This window comes from Aotus nancymaae, unplaced genomic scaffold (genome assembly GCF_030222135.1).
Source record: "Aotus nancymaae isolate 86718 unplaced genomic scaffold, 86718_ANA_hifiasm-v0.15.2.pri h1tg000028l, whole genome shotgun sequence".
Taxonomy (NCBI): Eukaryota; Metazoa; Chordata; class Mammalia; order Primates; family Aotidae; genus Aotus; species Aotus nancymaae.
The window spans coordinates 13,025,377-13,045,154 of record NW_026988441.1 but is presented as its reverse complement, the minus strand read 5'-3'; the positions used below and the strand labels follow the sequence as shown (position 1 = coordinate 13,045,154).

At 48.4% G+C, this 19,778-nt stretch overlaps 1 protein-coding gene across 8 annotated transcripts in view; it reads left to right on the top strand.

The window, feature by feature from the left end:
* The first annotated feature begins 370 nt into the window (after positions 1-370).
* Positions 371-19,778, top strand: part of HNRNPUL1 (heterogeneous nuclear ribonucleoprotein U like 1) — a 42,545-nt gene continuing 23,137 nt past the window's right edge. For 2 of the 8 annotated variants that reach the window (XM_012461464.3, XM_012461462.2), the window contains exons 1-7: positions 371-473; positions 6,420-6,542; positions 10,233-10,386; positions 12,122-12,195; positions 13,979-14,118; positions 16,442-16,541; positions 18,477-18,589. In XM_012461464.3, coding sequence (XP_012316887.1) covers positions 6,425-6,542; positions 10,233-10,386; positions 12,122-12,195; positions 13,979-14,118; positions 16,442-16,541; positions 18,477-18,589 — 699 coding nt within the window. In that variant the 5' untranslated portion in view covers positions 371-473; positions 6,420-6,424. Of the gene's footprint in view, positions 474-2,214; positions 2,642-2,804; positions 2,822-3,186; positions 3,269-6,419; positions 6,543-10,232; positions 10,387-12,121; positions 12,196-13,978; positions 14,119-16,441; positions 16,542-18,476; positions 18,590-19,778 lie in introns of those variants that run through there. The other 6 variants (XM_012461465.3, XM_012461460.3, XM_012461459.2 and 3 more) reach the window with 6 other exon arrangements.

Below are 19,778 nucleotides of genomic sequence, written 5' to 3'. Positions count from 1 at the left end.
GAGTAACACAAACATACAGAATTACACACACACAAACATTTACAAACGCTCAGGCAGACATCCGCAACGAATAGGAAGAGACACAGACCCAGAGTCAAGTGACACAAATACTCAAGAGACATGTAGAGTACAACAGGTACTCCCAGCCCCAACGTTCAGACTGACATAGAAACACAGGCACTGAGCACCTCCGACAATCACAGATCCACAAGAGCCTCTAGCCAAGACCAGCCCTCTGTGTCTAGCACGAACTCGCGGGCGGGCGTTCCCGGGTGTGGCCGGCAGCAAATGGAGGAACGCTTGGCAGCCACCGGACGCCCTCCGGTGGCGGTTCTTGAGAACGGGAGACAGTTCAATCCGGGCCACAAACTTTTTTAGAACAAATCATTGTGGGAAGCTGGGAGGAGAGAGAGAGAGAGGAAGTCGGACGTGGACGAGGGGCGGGGTGTCTGGACTGGAACCTCCGGGCCCACGTGAGTGTCTGTCCCGCTGCTGAGTAGGTGCTGTGTGTCTGGGTTGCTGTAGTGTTCGCTTGTAGTGCAGCTATCCTGTGTTATCGTTATCATTCGATGCCGCCTGCCTCTGCGGACCGTACTGGGCACCTATACACTGCAGCTGGGTGCCCTGCTCAAATCAGATCAGAACTGGGGCCGGGCCCGGTGGCTCACGCCTGTAATCCCAGCACTTTGGGAGGCCGAGGCGAGAGGATCACTTGAGGTCAGGAGTTCGAAACCAGCCTGGCCAACATGGTGAAACCTCGTCTCTACTAAAAATACAGAAATTAGCTGGGCGTGGTGGTGGGGACCTGTAATCCCAGCTACTCGGAAGGCTGAGGCAGGAGAATCGCTTGCACCCGGGAGGCGGAGGTTGCAGTGAGCCGAGATCGCGCCCCTGTACTCCAGCCTGGGCAACAAGAGCGAGAACTGGATGCGTCTGATGTGACGCACGCCTGTTTGTTTATCTCTGTGGGGTGTGCCTTTGTCTAAGTAGAGATGGTGTGTGGCTTCTGCGGGCTTAACGTGTGGCTCGGGAAGCAGTGGGAGTCTGCATCGTGTATCCCGATTGCGTCTTACTCTAGTTTTGTTTTCTGAGTTAGAGGCGACAGGTGGTGCGGCGTTAGGCACTGGGACGCTCTCTGGCGTTTGTATTCATGAGCGCGAGCGTTAATGACGGATCCGTGGGTTTGAGCTTGTCAGTACAGACGCCAGGTAGCCCGATTTACGGGAACAGCCGATTAGAGGATTCGGGAGAGCGGTCGGTGAACTTCTGGAGGTCTTTCGGGAGGGGAAGGCTCTATGGTCGCGTGCAGAGCGCCCGTTCCACGTCAGGTACCGACCATAGAGGAAGGCGGCCGCGGACTACCCAAGGGAAGGGCAGGCCGCGTCCTTTACAACTTGCCTCCCCTTGTTAGTCTGGCCTCTAATATCCAAACCTTTGGGACTCCCTGAAGTCAAAATTTTGCTTTTCCTAAAGGCAACTGGGTTCCTTCCAGATTACGAACTGTATATCCACTTAATCTCTATTCCATATACCTCCTCCTACAGCGAAATTTGTGAGACAATCCTCTAAAGCACGGCCAATCTGGTGAACTTTTCCTAAAACGAGCCATCTCTGCCAGCTTTAGGAGCTAAGACAATAACTGCGATTGGTGGGCAGATTGTTTTGAAACCGCCCTAACGGCAAGGGGTGGGCCCTCGGTGAATTCATCTCTTTCCGGTTTCTTAAAGGCAACAGGAAGGAGGGGTTTCTGCCGACCCTCCATTTCATTGGTTCTTGTGATTTTACCCGCTCGGACTCCTCAAGGGGCGGGAGATGTAGACCAATCGGAATGTGTGTTACAGAGACACTTAGTTTGATGAAAGGACTACGCAGGAAAGGCCGTGGGACGCACATTCTGAGATCTCACCGCCGATTGGTTCAAATCGTTACTCCCTTATTTTCATTGGGCCTTACGGTAGCAGGCGCGCGAGACCTACCCAATCAGCGCGCGCTCCGCCTCCTGCCTTTTCCCGCCCTCCGCTCTGGCCTCGGCTTCGACGTAGGCCAACGCTTCCTTCCTGGTAGCTTTCGGGCCTTCTCGTTGTCGTTGTTTTGAAAACCGTGTTCTGATTGGCTGGGTCTTAGGGCCCGCGCCCGTTGCCCCGAGCACTGACCAATTGGCACTCGTGTTACATCGGACGAGACACGGGTGAGGGGGGAGGCGGCAGTGGCGGCCATTTTGAGCCGCCGCCGCCATTGGAGTGGGCCCCCCCCTTTCCCCCTTCGCCTTCTGACAGGAAAGGTTTAAGGGGGACATAGCCGTGGGGGGCCGGGCCGGGCTCGGGGGCCACCCCGGGGGCCCGGGCCATGGATGTGCGCCGTCTGAAGGTGAACGAACTTCGCGAGGAGCTGCAGCGCCGCGGCCTGGACACTCGAGGCCTCAAGGCCGAGCTTGCTGAGCGGCTGCAGGCAGCGTTGGAGGCCGAGGAGCCTGACGACGAGCGGGAGCTCGAGGCCGACGACGAACCGGGGCGACCCGGGCACATCAACGAGGAGGTCGAGACCGAGGGGGGCTCCGAGCTGGAGGGGACCGCGCAGCCACCGCCGCCCGGGCTGCAGCCGCACGCGGAGCCCGGCGGCTACTCGGGGCCGGATGGACATTGTGAGAGTGCGCGGGGCGGGGGCCGGGGAGCCCGGAGCCTGGGCCGAGGAAAGGGCTGTGGGACGCGGGAGTCCAGCGCCTGAGGTCGGGGAGACGACTAGAGGATCGGGGGATCCCGCCACGGAAAAGGATCTGGGGGCAAAGGCCCCGGCGCGACCGGAGGGTGGATCCTGACACTCGGTGCAGGGGGGACACTGGGGGAGGGGCTCTGGGTTTCGGAGGGTTAGGGGCCGGGGTGGCGGGGAGGATTCCGTACCGTAGGGCTCGGATCGGAGACCGGAAGCTGGTTTCTGGGGCCAGAGAGACTCGGAAGAACAAGACATTTTCTATTTGGGCTGGTGAGGGTCTCGAAAATGGGGATCCTGGGGTTCGGAGCTCGGAGGGCTCGGCGGCCGTGCTAGCCCAGCCTGTGGGCTGGGGGGCGGGGATCCGTGTTTCCAGGGTGGGCAGAAAATGTCCAGGTGTGCGGGGCTGGGAGAGTTTTGAGGAAGGAGGATCCTGGAGTATGCCGCTGGATGCGATCCTGGGAGTTCTCCAGTTTGCTACGGGGGTGGGTGGGTGAGATGGAGGCGCTGATGTCCGTGGCTGGGGAGGATCGAAGGAACTCAATGCTTTGGAGTTTGGCTGGTGAGCATTTAGGGGGATGCGGGAGATCGAACCAGGGGGCACCCCATCTCTCTTCCGCGGCTGGAAGGCCACCCTTGAGGCAGGCACAGCTTGGACATGTGGTGCTTTGAGATCTGGGGACTTTCTGGTTGGCTCCTAGAAGAGGTCCAGAGGCTGGCGGGGGAGAGGATGCTTCCCTGGACAAAAGATCTGGGGGTTTAGAGCTAGGGAGACTGAGGACAGATAACTCCGAGGCTGCTGCTGAATGGCCTGGGGCTGACTGTGGGCTTTTGGCGAACAGGGTGTAGCTGGGGGTGGGGGGGGTTGGGGGCAGATAAGTTGGTAACATTCGAAGTGGATGAAGTATGTGGCGGGAGACAGGATCCTGTATCCAGCACTGAAGGAGTGTGGAGCTAGCTTGGTGAGGATGGGGAGGGGCAGGCTGTAGAGAGGAAAGAGAAGGGACCTGTTGACTTCACTGGAGGCCTCAGAGTGGAGTGCGCGGAGTGTTTCTGGACCTGAGCATCTCCAAGAGAAATCTCGTTCGTTCCCAGAAGCAGTTATTTGTGTACCCAGGGAGTGGGGGCCCTCAGGGAGCAGCAGGGAACCTCTGCCTCAGCCAGGAAGTGGGACTCTGGGAATGGGTTCAGGTAGATCTGTGGTTGTCTGAGGAGAGGAAACCCTGGTATGGGTCGGAGTGAATCTTCAGTTAGAGAAAAGCAGCTTGGTTGAGCGCAGTGGCTCACGCCTGTAATCCAAGCACTTTGGGAGGCCGAGGCAGGCAGATCACGAAGTCAAGAGATCCAGACCAGCCTGGCCAACATGGTGAAACCCCATCTCTACTAAAACCGCAAAAATTAGCTGGGCGTGGTGGCGCCAGCATGTAATCTCAGCTGTTTGGGAGGCTGAGGCAGGAGAATCACTTGAACCCAGAAGGTGAAGGTTGCAGTGAGCCGAGATCGTGCCACTGCCCTCCAGCCTGGTGACAGAGCAAGGCTCTGTCTCAAAAAAGAAAGAAAAAAGCAGCTTTCTTTCTTTTCCCCCCTTCCCCTTCCCCTTCCCGTTCTCCGCCCGCCCTCCCTCCCTTCCTCCCTTCCTTCCTTCCTTCCTTCCTTTTTCGAGTTGGGGGTCTCGCCAAACACCCAGGCTGGTCATGAACTCCTGGGTTCAAGTGATCTGCCCGCCTCGGCCTCCTGAAGTGCTGGGATTACAGCTGTGAACCACTGTGCCAGGCCTCAGGGCAGCTTTCTAGTAGGACTGGGAAATGTGGGGACTGGAGAGGTTAAGGAGTAAGAAGGGATTCTGGCATAGAGTTTGTAGAGTTTTTAGAGGGCATCCTGGGACTTGGGGCTAAGGGAACGAGAAGAAAAATGAGATAACAGAAGAGACAGGTTTGGGGATTGGCATTGGATACAATTTGTTCATAAGAGGTAAGGTTTCCTGGAGGGAGATAACCCAAGTGTGGATTTGGGGTAGACAGTGACTTAGGAATTATTCAGAATCCAGGTGCTGGAAAGGGACTTCCCATTGCAGAGACTTGTGAAGAAAGGAGTGGCCCTGTGTTCGTGTCTAGAGCAGGAGGGACTGGCAGGAATGCCTAGCAAAAAGGGTAGTGCAGTAGTAGTGACCTGGAGGTCTGGCCAGAGAGTCCTGTCTGAGAGGAAAGTGAATTAGGTGCTTTGGAGCGTAGTCCCTAGACTCAAACAGACTTTGTTTCAAATCTGGCTTAACGATACTGTCAAGTCACTTCATCTCTGTGAGCCTGGTTTCCTTGTGTGTAAAATGGAGTTAATAAACAAATACTGTCTGTTCACAGCCCCTCCAAACCCTGGGGGGGCGTGTTATGAATGAGATCACACGTGTGAGAGGCTTAGCACTGGGCCTGCCTTTTATTAGAAGGGGGATGTTTTAGAGAGTGGAGAAGGACCCTAGTGTCATGGCTTCTCCAGGAGAGGCTGCCTCTGTGGGCAGAGGAGAGATGCTTGGGAGAAGAGACTGTGGGAAGAGCGCTGTGCTTGGAGCCTGGAAGAAGCAGAATAGTTTGAAAGGGTCCCCATGTTCCAATTCAGGAGATAATGCTGATTCTTCCTCTCTCCCCTATCTGCTACAACAAAGTCCTTTGAGCCCCCTTCATGTCTCCTTGAAGCCCTCCTTCAAGCTTGGTGAACAGACCTGTAGCAAACCATGTGACCTGTGACCTGTGACTTTTCTCCCTTCGGGCTGCACCCAGTTTGTGCCCAGATGTATTTATCCTCTGAGAAGGGATCCGATCAGTCAGCAAAGGGCAGAATAGTCTCTCCTTCCCTTTGGTTCTGCCTCATGGCTCCTGGCATAGCCACTAGTAGGGCCCTTGGGGCTCTAACAGAGAGCTAGCCCCTGGGGAGGAGAGCTGTATGATGCCCATCCTAGGTTTCTAAAGTTCTTTCTGGGTTCGGCTGCAAGGTTCTCGAGGGAATTTCTGGTTTTAGTTCCGCCTTTGAGCTTTCACACGCGTTATCCCAACCCCAGCAACGTTCTCCATTCCTGTCACTGAGTCATCACCTATGTATCCTTTGAGTCAAGGCTTAACTTTTGTTTTCCAGGTACCTTTTTTTTTTTTTGGAGACGGAGTTTTACTTTGTCACCCCAGCTGGAGTGCAGTGGTGCAATCTGGGCCCTGCCTCCCGGGTTCAAGCAATTCTTCTGCCTCAGCCTCCCCAATAGCTGGGATTACAGGTGCCCGCCACTATGCCCAACTAATTTTTTGTATTTTTAGTAGAGATGGCGTTTCACCATATTGGCCAGGCTGGTCTTGAACTTCTGACCTTGTGATTCGCTCGCCTCAGCCTCCCTAAGTGCTGGCATTACAGGTGTGAGCCACCGTGCCCGGCCTTCCAGGTCCCTTTCTTAGCTCCTGGAACTATTTTGTAGTCTTCAACACAACCATTAAATTTGTGTATGTTTTTGCTTAAGATTTGCCTGTCTTACTAAACTGAAGGCTTCAGTGGGGCAGGCTTGTCTTCAGCTGTATCCCAGGCTCTGGAGTATAGTGTGTACTCCATGAATAGTTAATATTGTTATTCTTACCACTCTTCAGTTGAGCTCCTGGACCCACAGATGCCTTCTGGACCATTTGGTCCTGGGTTCTCCATGAACTGCCCCTCTAATTGACCATTTTTTATTTTGTTTTAAGATGCCATGGACAATATTTCCAGGCAGAACCAATTCTATGATACCCAAGTCATCAAACAAGAAAACGAGTCAGGCTACGACAGGAGACCACTGGAAATGGAGCAGCAGCAGGCCTATCGCCCAGGTAGGAAAATACACATGGTTCATCTTTTTGGATGGAAACAGAATTTATATGGAGCCTTTACCCTCTGCTTAGAGAGCGTCTTCCCAGAGGAACTATGCATCTTTTTTCTTGGGCAATTCATCTAGACTTTGTCACTCTGGCAAGATTTTTTTAAAGGAAAAATCTCAGTCCTATTTCCAAGTGTTGGGTGTTGGGAGAGGGGAGGTATCTATATAAAAATGATGTTGGTATCGGCCAGGCGTGGTGGCTCATGCCTGTAATCCCGGCACTTGGGAGGTCGAGGTGGGAGGATTACCTGAAGTCTGGAGTTTGAGCCCAGCCTGGCCAACATGGTGAAACCCCACCTATACTAAAAATACAAAAATTAGCCAGGTGCAGTGGCGCATGCCTGTAGTCCCGGTTACTCGGGAGGCTAAGGTGGGAGGATCACTTGAGCCCAGGAGTTCTGGGCTGTAGTGTGCTATGCTAATCGGGTGTCCGCGCTAAGTTCGGCATTAATATGGTGACCTCCCAAGGGCGGGGGACCGCCAGGTTGGAAACGGAGCAGGTCAAAACTCCCGTGCTGATCAGTAGTGGGATTGCGCCTGTGAATAGCCACTGCACTCCAGCCTGGACAACATAGCGAAACTCTGTCTCTTTTAAAAAAAAAAAAAAAAATTAGATGGGCGTGGTAGCAGATGCCTGTAACCCCAGCTACTTGGAGGCTGAGGCAGAATTGCTTGAACCTGGGAGGTGGAGGTTTCAGTGAGCCAAGACTGTGTCACTGTATTCCAGCCTGGGAAACGAGTGAAACTCCATCTCAAAAAAAAAAAAAAGATAGTATCAGCACCCTGGAGCGTTGAGACCCCTAGAGTAATATTTGAATCTTATTTAGAATTTTACAATGGGGGTGCCAGAAAGAGCCTTTAAGTCTAGTCTGGTATTTCCCATGTTCTGAAGATTATTGTTCCAGGGGATATTATTAGGGGCTTCTCAGAAAAGGGTTCCTTAGCCAAATGTGTCTGGAAAATGTAGCATGTGCTGTATCATCTCTTGGAAATTTACTGTGATTGTTAGAGCATTAAAGGCTCTGAGAAGTCCTGCATTAAAAAAAAAAAAACAGCTGTGTCAGGCCTCAAGCCAGATGCACTGGTTCACACCTATAATTCCAACACTTTGGGAGGCCAAGGCAGGAGGATTGTTTGAGACCAAGAGTTTCAGACCAGCCTGGGCAACATAGTGAGACCCTTTCTCTACAAAAAATTTAAAAAATAGCCAGACGTGGCTATTACTAACTACATACACATACCTATAGTAAAGCTATTTGGGAGGTAGAGGTAGGAGGATCACTTGAGCCCAGGAGTTTGAGGCTACAGTGAGCTATGATCATACCATTACACTCCAGCCTGGGTGATAGTGTAAGACCCTGTCTCAAAAAAAAAAAAATTAAAATTAAAATTAGGTCAGGATGTGATGTCTCATGCTTGTAATCCTAGCACTTTACGAGGCCAGAGCAGGAGGATCACTCGAGTCTAGAAATCCAAGACTAGTCTGGGCAACATAGTGAGACCCCTGTTATCTTTAGAAAAAATTAAAAATTGGCCGAGCGTGGTGGCACACTTGTAGTCCCAGCTACTCAGAAGGCTGAGTCAGGAGGATCATTTGAGCCCAGGAGTTCAAGGCTGCAGTAAGCTATGATCGTGCACTGCACTCTAGCCTAGGCGACGGGAAGACCCTGCCTCAAAAATAAAAATAGGTTGGGTGCAGTGGCTATTACATGCCTGTAATTCCAGCACTTTAGGAGGCTGAGGTAGGAAAATTGCTTGAGTCCAGGAATTCAAGGCCAACCTGGGCAACATAATTCTGTCTCTATAAAAAAATAAAAATATTACCTGAGCATGGTTACACATTCCTGTAGTCTCAGCTACTCTGACGCTGAGGTGGGAGGATCGCTTGAGCTGGGAAGTTGAGGCCCCAGTGAGCTGTGATGGTGCCACTGCATTTTAGCTTGGGCAATAGTAAGACGCTGTCTCCAAAAAAAATTTTTTTTAATTAAATGTAAAAACCTTGTGTCTTCTTGGGCTAGTGTTGCTGAAAATATTTTTTTAATAAAAAATAAAAAAACGTGTTGTATTATTTAAACTCGGGATTTCCCAAACACATTAAATTTATATCTTTACAGAACAAAATTCCCCATGATGCCAACTCTCTCCTCCCCGTTTTTAATTTTTTTAATTTTTATCTTTTTGAGATGGAGTCTTACTCTGTCAGGCTGGAGTGCAGTGGCGTGATCTTGGCTCACTGCAACCTCTGCCTCCCAGGTTTAAGCGACTCTCCTGCCTTAGCCTGTCGAGTAGCTGGGACTACAGGCACGTGCCACTATGCCCAGCTAATTTTTTTTGTATTTTTAGTAGAGACAAGGTTTCACCATATTGGCCAGGGTGGTCTCGATCTCCTTACCTCATGATTCACCTGCCTCAGCCTCCCAAAGTGCTGGGATTACAAGTGTGAACTACCACGCCCAGCCTCTCTTCCCCACTTTATAGATTGGGGAATTGGCTTGTCCGATGGCAGAGCTGGGGCTAGAACCTGGGAAACTTGCTCCCAGGCTAGTCCTTTCAGGTTAATAAGCAGCATTCCTTATCATTTGTGCCTTACTTTTTGGAAAGCAGGGTCCCACTGTTGAGAACTGATGGAGCCCAGACTGACTCCCACTTTTGTGCTGCTTTTACTGTGTTGTGGCCCCAGTGCCTTTTCTTAGTGTATCTAGTTGATTTTGTCTGATTCCATTCTGGTTCATCCACAAAGTTAAATCCCCAGCTGTTTCTTGTGAGTGGCTCAGGACTTTAATGAATGTAGGTTAAACTGCAGATTTGTGTCAGGCTCTGTGAGACTTGTAGGATCTTTCAGCCCCAGGAGAATATTTTCTGTGCCGTTATCCATAGACGTTTATCAGGAGCCCTATGTGAGCCCAACCTATTGCTGGTAACCAGGGAGGCTGTCTTCGGATGACTGAACAGCATCCCTGCCCTAGAGAACCAGGAGCCTTTTCTGAGAGATGTGGTCCACGTGCCTAAACTAGGGAGTGATCCAAGATGGTCCGGGATTTAATGCAAAAATGAATAGATGTGAATGAGCCTCAGCATCAGGGATTCATGCTGTGAGAGAAATGAAGCTAGCCTGCATCTGTGGTTTGCTCCTAGTTAGGCACTGATTTCTGGAGTCTGCCTGAGACTAGGATATATCCATGATCCACAGCACGGCATCCCATCCCGACTTCCTGTTAGTGATAGACTTGAATAGGTTATTGCACCTATGGGATGGCTTAATCAGAGTGATTCTGGGCTCTGTTGGCAGGGTAACTAAAGCCTGTAGTGTTAGCTGCAGGATCACAGTACTCTGTTGAATTCACCCTCTCCCCTTCCCTTGCCAGACTGAAGAAGCTTTGTAGGAACTGAGGTGGAGAGTTTCTTTGGGAGGAGAAATTGGAGAATGTAGGGTCATGGCATCTCAGATCCTAGCCCTGTTCTCCAGTATGACCTTCTTGGCTGGCTCAGCAGGCTTCTGTTGAACTTAGCAAGCTGCCTGTGCCCAGGCCTTCATCACTATAGTGAGGATCCTGCTCACATCTCCCAAGGTAAAAGGGACCAGAAGAGTGATAGCTGGGGAGCTTGCGAGTGTCTTGACCATCTGAATTTGTCCTGACAATAGAAATGAAGACAGAGATGAAGCAAGGAGCACCCACCAGCTTCCTCCCACCTGAAGCTTCTCAACTCAAGCCAGACAGGCAGCAATTCCAGAGTCGAAAGAGGCCTTATGAAGAAAACCGGGGGCGAGGGTACTTTGAGCACCGAGAGGATAGGAGGTGGGTGTATGAGACAGCAGTCACCCTTGATCTGGTAGGTCTATATATCCATAGTCTTGTGCTTGCTGGGGACGTTTGCACTAACTTGTAGGGGCTGAGTAGAGATTCTGCTTTCACACTTTCTTCCTATTCCTTCCTGTACTTACTACCAGATTCAGCTTTCCTAAACTTTTGGTACTTCCCGCAGTTCCTCCCTTCTTACTGCAGTGTAACTTCTAAATATCTTAGACTTTCATGTGTGAGAGGCCAGCCTGCCTCTTCTGTCCTTAGTCAGCTGCTTGATATTCTTGATGAAAGAAAGATCTATTTCCTAAGACTGCTCCGAAACACACATCCTCTTCCCATTCTATTCCCATTCATCCACTCATTTAGTCAGCTCTCACAGCGTTGTCATGAAGTGCCCACTCTTGGGCTGGACACTAGCAACATACAGATGGACAGTGGGTTTTGCCTTCTGTTGTTCCAATAAGGGGTCTCAGACACATACACAAGCCACAACCTCTGAGGTGAGTAGTAAGGATGCAGGTGAATTTCAGGAGCTCAGAAGAGGGAGCAGCCTCTGTTCTAGTTATTTCCCTGCCCTGACAAGCCCTTCCCTCCTTTCCCTCCAGACCAAGTCTTTCCCTTCGCTCCCTCCTTCCTATAGCTTCTGTCTGAAGTCTTTTGCAATTATGGAAACTAGTAATGGCCACTGTATTCATCTGGACTAGTCATCTGACACATTCTATTTCCTATCTGGCAGAGTCCACTTTCTAAGTAGCTTGTTGCTCTCAGACAGAGCCTGGCTCTCATAGCTATGACTTAAGTTAGGACATAGAGCCCACCTCATATGGGTTTCTTCTACTGCCTCCCACAGAGCAGAGGCCCAGAAGCTACTTGCTGATGGAGAGCAGAGGAGTAACACTTGCTCTAATCCTGGGCTGGCAGGGAAAGTTTCCTAGAATGGACTTAGCATGTGATGAGCACAGCTTATCCGTGTTAGCCCTGGCCTGGCGAGGCCAGAGGGGCCCTCTACCAGAGGGAAGTCTGCTGCTGGAAGAGTCAGCAACCACATGGGCATGGGCTCCCCATCTGTGCATGCAGTGGACTGGGACCACCCAGACTGTCCAGGCAGGACCCTGAGTGTTAGACTCTACCTTTCTACCCTTCTCCCTCATTCCTGTACAGCAGAAACCAGCAATATTTTAGCAGTCCCTTTTTTAGTGTTTTGGTAGGAAAATGAGTATCATTCACAATATAGGACACTGAAAAAAATGGGTCATCTCAAATTCTTTCAGATGTAGGATTTTAAGAAGCCTGGTACGTGGATAGATGTAATTACTGGGGTTTATCTAGGCTCTTGCACATTACCATTCCTGGCCAGCACCCTTTGGGATACCACAGCCTCCAAACAGTAACAGAGATCAGTGTGGAAGTGGTTGTCAACATGCAGAGGGTGTGGATCAGAATCTTAACGGTATGAGAAAAGAGTGGAAAAGTTCCCTAAATGAATCTGATGCCCTATTCATCAGAGTATGCCCTCTCCAATCCCTGTCTCCACCCTAGGAGTAGATAGTCATTGCTCTCATTGCAAGGATGGAGGGTTCCAGAGTTCTTTTGCCCACCTCTTGTGGGAAGAAATTGAGATCCAGGAAGCAGTCTGGAGTGCATTCGTAGATTACAGCATAACATTCATTTTCTTTCCTTTGTGCTCATCCATTGTTCTTGTGTGATTTAACCCCTATTTCTAATACAGGGGCCGCTCTCCTCAGCCTCCCGCTGAAGAGGATGAAGATGACTTTGATGATACCCTTGTTGCTATTGACACATGTAAGTCTTTGGAGTGCCCATCTAATTCCGCCTTACAGCCAGTATGGGGAAATTGTGTCTTGACTTTCACCAGAATCCCCGCCTGGCACCGTCCATAGGTATTACTAGTCCACATGTGAGACACAGCTTAACTCTGGAGCAAGAGTACTGGTTTGGAGACAGAAGACCTACTCCCAACTCTAGTAGTGGGACCCTGGGCAAGTCAGTCTACTTCTCTGAGCTTCCCTTCAGGAAGGAGTAATTCTGCCGTAATAACCTCAAAGGATTTTCAGTGAGACTGCTCGGTGGATACAGGAGCAATTTGGAAAACCCTGAACCACCCTGTAGACACAGGGGTAGTCATCTAATCAGGAAGGGAATCTGAGTCTACTGGGGAAACTTAACTCTTTGACAGCCAGTTCCCCAGTTTCCATCAGCTGCTCACGTTCCTGGTGAAACCAATGCCGCTATGTCCTCTGAGGCACTAACCTGGCCCGCCTTGCTGTCTGTCTTCCAGTTCAGTTTTCTTTCCACTGGATAAGTGGCTTTCACCTTCACTCTGCATCTGAGCATTTGAGGGAATGATTGTAAAGGGCCTTTCGCTCAGACCTCCTAAGTCAGAGTCTGAGTGGTAGAGTCTAAATCTGAATTTTTACAGACACCTGGAAGCCCAATCAGGTCTGAGAACACTGCACTTCTCAACAGAGCAGAAGATAAGCGACAATTTATTGATATATTTCTACAGAAGCTCATGTTTATAAAGCACTGGCTGCATGCTTTAGTAAGAGATAAAGATGTATACAATCACTAATATCACAAGCTCTCAAAGACAAGATTTACCCAGAATAGAGCTAAACATTGTTTGAGAAGTGTTGGGTGGCAGTGGTTCATGAGGCAGCATCTGATGAAATGCAAATGTACAGACCATGGTGGTCAGCCTTCAGAGAAAAGAGAGCACCTCTTGGGAGGGATGGTCAGGAAAGGCTTTCTTGGAGGCATGACTGGCTCTTTGAAGGTTGAGAAGAGTAAGAGCAACAGTAGGAGAGTCCTCGGCCCATGAGAGGAATTGGGAGCCTACGGGGCACCTGGGTATTGGTGTCTGGGTGGCAGGTGAGGATCAGGGTCAGATGCCTGGATGATAGCTATTAGAAACAGAAGTCTGGCTCCCAAATTGATAGAATTAATACACGGGGGGTGATGGGAGTATATGGTGGTGGGTATTAACCTTTCTGTATTATAAAATCTAGTTTCGGCCTGGGCAACATGGCAAAACCTTGTCTACGAAAAATATAAAGATCAGCCAGGCATGGTGGCATATGCCTGTAGTCCTAGCCACTGAGGAGGCTGAGGTGGGAGGATGGCTTAAGTACAGGAGACGAGAGGTTGCAGTGAACTGAGATCATACCACTGCACTCCAGCTTGAGTGACAGAGCGAGACCTTGTCTCAAAAATAAGAAAAATTCATTTGAAACTGCTTAGGATATGGACCCTCTCCCTAGCAAATACACTTCCCCATCAAAGACATTTGTTTACAATTTCTGAGGATCTCCCTAAAGCCCATCCTTGGATCCCACCAGATAAAGAACCCCAGTTCCTCTTTGAGGTCGTATAGGCCAATTTGCAGTACTCCACATCCTTTATACTCAAAAGGAGAGAGGTTGCGGGTGTGCTGGTTCCTTTTGAAACTGCCCCCATGATGTATTTGCTTGTGTACTCCTGGTCAGCACTTGGGGGACTTCCCTCTGCCTGTTTCTTTCTTGGGACTTTTAAAACATAAGCCAACTGCGGGCTTTTTCCTTCACAGATAACTGCGACCTCCACTTCAAGGTGGCCCGAGATCGGAGTAGTGGCTATCCACTCACAATTGAGGGCTTTGCATACCTGTGGTCAGGAGCGCGTGCCAGCTATGGGGTCAGAAGGGGCCGTGTGTGCTTTGAGATGAAGGTGAGTAGGAGCAAGAGAAGGGGTAGGGACAGAGAGTAGGTCCATCCATTATAACAGCCTGACACCAGCCACCTTGGTCAGAGCTGCAGCTGCAGAAGAGATTGGATTGAGCAATACTGTGTCCAAGCAAACAAAATTGTGATGAACTCAAGAGAACTATATCATTGCTAAATATCATATCAGAAAAGCATGCCAACTATACATTGCTTCAGCAAGCAGATTTTTCCTTGATGAGATTTGACCCAGGTCTTACGTAGTCAACTGGTGTAGTAGTGGTGTGTTGTAGAACTTGAGAAAAAATGTTTGGAGGAAAAGTGATCTAGAAAGCATGGACTCAGATATCACTTATTAAAGGGAGGCCAGAGGAAGAACAGGGCAAAGAACTGCCAGCTTAGGCCAGCCTCTGCTGTCATCTCTCCACAGTTCCATGTCAAGTTAGGTTTATGAAAATATTACATGCTCATGTTTAACAAAAGTTTAGACAGCACAGAAGAGTACAGGATAAAAAAAAGCAGATTATTCTCATGTCCTCTCAGTCCCCATCCTACTCCCTGAAGGAAACTTCTTTGGTAACAATTTCTTGTATATGGTTTGTGTATCCAAACTTACTGATGATAGCTGATCTGTATAGAGCTCTTTGCATGCACAAGATACAGTACCAAGCTCTTTACATGGATTATCTCCATTAATCCTCACAGAACTGTCTGGAAACAGGTACTGTTAGCCCAGTCTTTAGAGATAGAAGCTGAGACACAGAGGGTTATATTTTATTGACCACAACACCACTGATGTAAGTTGCACATTATTTTATGTACCTCTCATAGAGAAACACTGCCAACTGAAGTACACAGTGCTTTCTCTTTTTTTTCTTTTTCTTTTTCTTTCTTTCTTTTTTTCTTTTTGAGACGGAGTTTCGTTCTTGTTACCCAGGCTGGAGTGCAATGGCGTGATCTCGGCTCACTGCAACCTCCGCCTCCCAGGTTCAAGCAATTCTCCTGCTTAAGTCTCCCAAGTAGCTGGGATTACAGGCATGCGCCACCACGCCCAGCTAATTTTGTATTTTAGTAGAGATGGGGTTTCTCCATGTTGGTCAGGCTGGTCTCAAACACCCAATGATGATCCGCCTGCCTTGGCCTCCCAAAATTCTGGGATTACAGGCATGAGCCACTGTGCCCAGCCTGCACAGTGCTTTCTTACCACATTTATTGTAAGATGGATCCTAATTTCAGAGATGTTAAAATGCGTATCTGAAAAACCAATGAGGCCTCAGGTAGATAACGGATATTTGACAGTCTGGTCTCTTAATAGGAGATTAAGTCAGAAAGGTTTTTTTGTTTCGTTTTGTTTTTTTATACTGTATCTTGGACATTTTTCCATAGCAGTACATTAGCCCAATGTACTGCTTTGCGCTTTTTTTTTTTTTTTGTAAGACAGAGTTTTACTTGTTGCCCAGGCCTGGAGTGCAATGGCACAATCTCGGCTGATTGCCACCTCTGCCTCCCGGCTTCAAGTGATCTCCTGCCTCAGCCTCCCTAGTAGCTGAGATTACAGGTGCCTGCCACCATGCCTGGCTACTTTTTTGTATTTTTAGTAGAGATGGGGTTTCACTGTGTTGGCCAGGCTAGTCTCAAACATCTGACCTCAGGTCATCCACCCTCCTCAGCCTCCCAAAGTGCTGGGATTACAGGCCTGAGCCACTGTACCCAGCCTGCTTCACTCTTTTTAACTGTTGCTATACGTTAACAATGCTGCACAGAATATTGTATTTGCAGACACATTCACACATACATACTTGTACCCATATTAGTATATCTGTAGGATACTGAGTTATAGAGCATGTGCATTTACAGGGTTTTGTTTTTTGTTTTAATTATTTTTTTTTATAGATGGGGACTTGCTATGTTGACCAGGCTGGTTTCTAACTCCTGGCCTCAAGCCATCCTCCTGTTTTGGCCTCCCAAAGTGTTGGGATTACAGGTGTGAGTTACCATCCCCAGCCATTTATAGTTTTCATAGAGACTGCTAGATTGCCCTCTAAAGACATTGCACCAGTTTATGTTTCTACCAGATATTACGAGAGTCTCCTAAACTAAAAGATAACTGTATTTTGAAATGCCTGTCTCTGTGGCCCTGTACTCTATAGATCCTTTTGGAAGCCTTGGGTTTGGTTCAACAGGCTCTTGAGAGCTGCTTAAATGCTTCTTCTCCAGCAAGAAAAGCCATTGCTATTTTTTAATGCCTGATGTGCTTCCATCCTATATTGCCTCATAACCTGCAGTCTCCAGAGAAATCAATCCTGAGCCCTTTTGTCCTCTTTCTCCAGATTAATGAGGAAATCTCTGTGAAGCACCTTCCATCTACAGAGCCTGACCCCCATGTGGTCCGTATCGGATGGTCCCTAGACTCCTGCAGCACCCAGCTAGGTAAGGAGGGATCAGCTAAGCAGTCCAGATAATAGAGTGACTGTCCCTACCCTTGGATTCTCAAGGCTCCTAAGCTTCCCTTTCTAACATCAGACTCAGAATAGAACTAGGTTGAAGTGGAAAAGGTATAAGGATTAGGTATATGCCACTGCCTCTGTCATGCTGTATTCAACTGAGAGGACTATGGTCATGAAACAACTTTTCTGTGAAGAATTAATTCTTATCCTCTTATCTTTTAGGAGAAGGGTCCAAAATTCTCTTTGGGAATCTATTCCCTTTCTATAAAAAGGATTAGTGTCTCCTGCCCTCAAACCAAGCAGCAAATAAGTTCTTGAGCTCCATTAAATTCTGTCTGTATTTTCTGTCCAGAGCCTAACCTAGAGGGAAAAGGGGAACAGAGACTAGTGAGGCCAGGGCTAGTTGGGAGAGGGGAAGGGGTTGCCTACTGATAGGTTTTGAATTTTGTGGGTCCCCAGGCTTCATTGACCTCCTGGTCCCAAGTGACTGATTATTCTGACCAATGCCGACACCTTCTGCCTTCTGTTTATGGTCATACAAACATTCCAAACATTTCTTATAGGAATTCAGGCCATACAGAAACAAAAATGAAAATCCTTCCTAAACCTGTGAGATAACCAATGTTAACATTCTGTCTGTAGTCTTCCAGACATTTATTTTTTTATGTATATTCAAACTGGATCACACTAGGACTACTATGTATAGCCTTGTTTTAATATATGATGGGCATATTTTTGTAAACAAATACAGCTCTTTGACTACTGTATAATTTTCAATTTTATAGTTGCACTATTTAACAAGTCCTCTTTTGTAGCTCATTCAAATTTATTGCAAATTTTTATTTTAACAATTGAGCTATTATCCTGGTGCATAATTGTCTGACCACTTAAGGCTAATCTTTAAAAGTAGATATATTCTCACTCATAAGTGTTCGTTAAAAAATGTGTTTACATGGATTTAGAGAGTGCAATAATAGATAATGGAGACTCAGAAGGATTAATGGGTGGCAAGGGGGAGGAGGAAGAGAAGTTGGTTAATGGGCACAATGTACATTTTTTAGGCAATGCTTACCCTAAAAGCCCTGACTTGACCACTATGCAATCTGTGCATGTAACAAAATTGCACATGTACCCCATACATTTGTACTTCCTCAAAAAGGTAGATAGTTAGTACAAAAAAAGTATACAATTTACATTTCCATATGTGTTAGCACTTTTTATTTGACTCATAGGTCATCTTATTCTATCTTTGTCTCCATTTTGACATGTAGGTTGTAGCAGTTAATAGGGATGGGGAAACAGCCCAGAAGGATCAGCACCATATACAGGGTCACACAGCTGGTTCATAGCAGAACCCGGCCTGGCATTCGTGCTTGTTGGCCCCTGCTTTTCTAGCAGCATACTCTTTGGGTTCTGCCTTGGAATCTCTTGGGATCTCAGTCATATCACTTAAGCACCTAGTTCTGTAGCCTGAAGAAATCCAGTACCTTTCCCAGGGGTCAGTCCTCATGGTCTCCAGAAGGAAAATCCAGCCCCTTCACTGATTTCTACCATGAGTAGACTTGACTGAATATTGGGTGTCACAAGGAAGGGTTGCATCTCAGCAAACAGCCATCCTTCTCCATCCCAGCTCCTGTCTTCCTTTCCTCCCTTTCTTTTCAGATTCTCCCTTCTGTGCAGAGTAATTTAGTAGAGCTCATACTCCCAGACTGAACAACGAAACCCATCAAGTCCTCCAAAGTTCTACATCATAAAGGGCTTCCTTTCACCCTTCCCCACCCCTATTTTTAAAAGGCATCTGATTAATAAAACCAGTAAAGGAAATGATTTTTTCTTCAAAAATAAAAGTATGTGGCAGCCATTAAGGCTGTTATGACCATCGCAGGTTTAACCTGCCTTTGCCTATTTCTTCCGTCAGGCGAAGAGCCTTTCTCCTATGGCTATGGAGGCACTGGGAAGAAGTCCACCAATAGTCGGTTTGAAAACTACGGAGACAAGTTTGCAGAGAACGATGTGATTGGCTGCTTTGCGGTGAGTGCTAGCAGCCTGTGGGAGTTGGCAGAACCAGATGTTGGGCTACAGACTTCTTTTTCAGGATACCTCTATCCATTGTCTGCCCCATATCCAGCCACTCTCGCCATACTTCTTTGTCTCTGCTTGACAGACTGGAATGTTTACTGTCATTTTGTGCGAAATTCTGCCATTCCACCTCCTCTGGTCTTGTGTGCAAAGTTTTCAGATGACACCCTGAAGAGATCTGGGAACTTAAGGTGTGCATAGCCATCCTTCATTCCTAGGTGCCAGAGTGACATTTTCTAAACAAACATAGGAATTCCTTATCTTTCATTGCTAGGAAATGGCCTATTTGCTCTTGAAGGCAGTGGTATTGGCTCTTGCCCCACATTGGCATCATCTTATCCCAGAACTTCTCCCCTTCTTCCCCTCACATTGGTTGAGCCAGGCTTCCTACAGTACACTGCCTTCTGGAAGAGTGGGAGATGATGTAAAACAGAACAGCTGCTGCCATAGTTCAGTCTTTGAGAGCAGTGCCCAGCAGTCACCATGCTGTGCAATATGGCTGTCCACTCTGGGCTGGACTCCCTGGACCCAGTCCTTTCTTCCACTCACAGCCCTGGGCAATTTACCCTCCCTGTCTTTCAGTTCCCTCTAAATGGGAATCGTTGCACCTACCTCAGAATTTTGTGTGGAGTCATTAAGTTAATCCATTAAAAGCACTTACAACAATGCCTGACACACAGTAAGTGCTCAGTAAATACCACTTAATACTATTTGTGAAATGTGCTGTGAGGCCTCAGAGGAAGTGACCACCCAGATGGATGCATCCTCTGAGTCTTATTCTTTTGCCTTCCTTCATATTCGTACACATGTACTCTTCCTTGTTTTTTTTTTTTTTTGAGACGGAGTATCGCTCTTGTTGCCCAGGCTGGAATGCAATGGCATGATCTCAGCTCACTGCAACCTCCCCCTCCTGGGTTCAAGCCTGAACCTCCTGAGTAGCTGGGATTACAGGCATGTGCCACCACACCTGGCTAATTTTGTGTTTTTAGTGGAGACAGGGTTTCTCCATGTTGGACAGGCTGGTCTCGAACTCCTGACCCCAGGTGATCTGCCTGCCTCGGCTTCCCAAAGTGCTGGGATTACAGGTGTGAGCCACTGTGCCCAGCCCCTTCTTTTTTTAACTTTGGGATAAATTCAGACT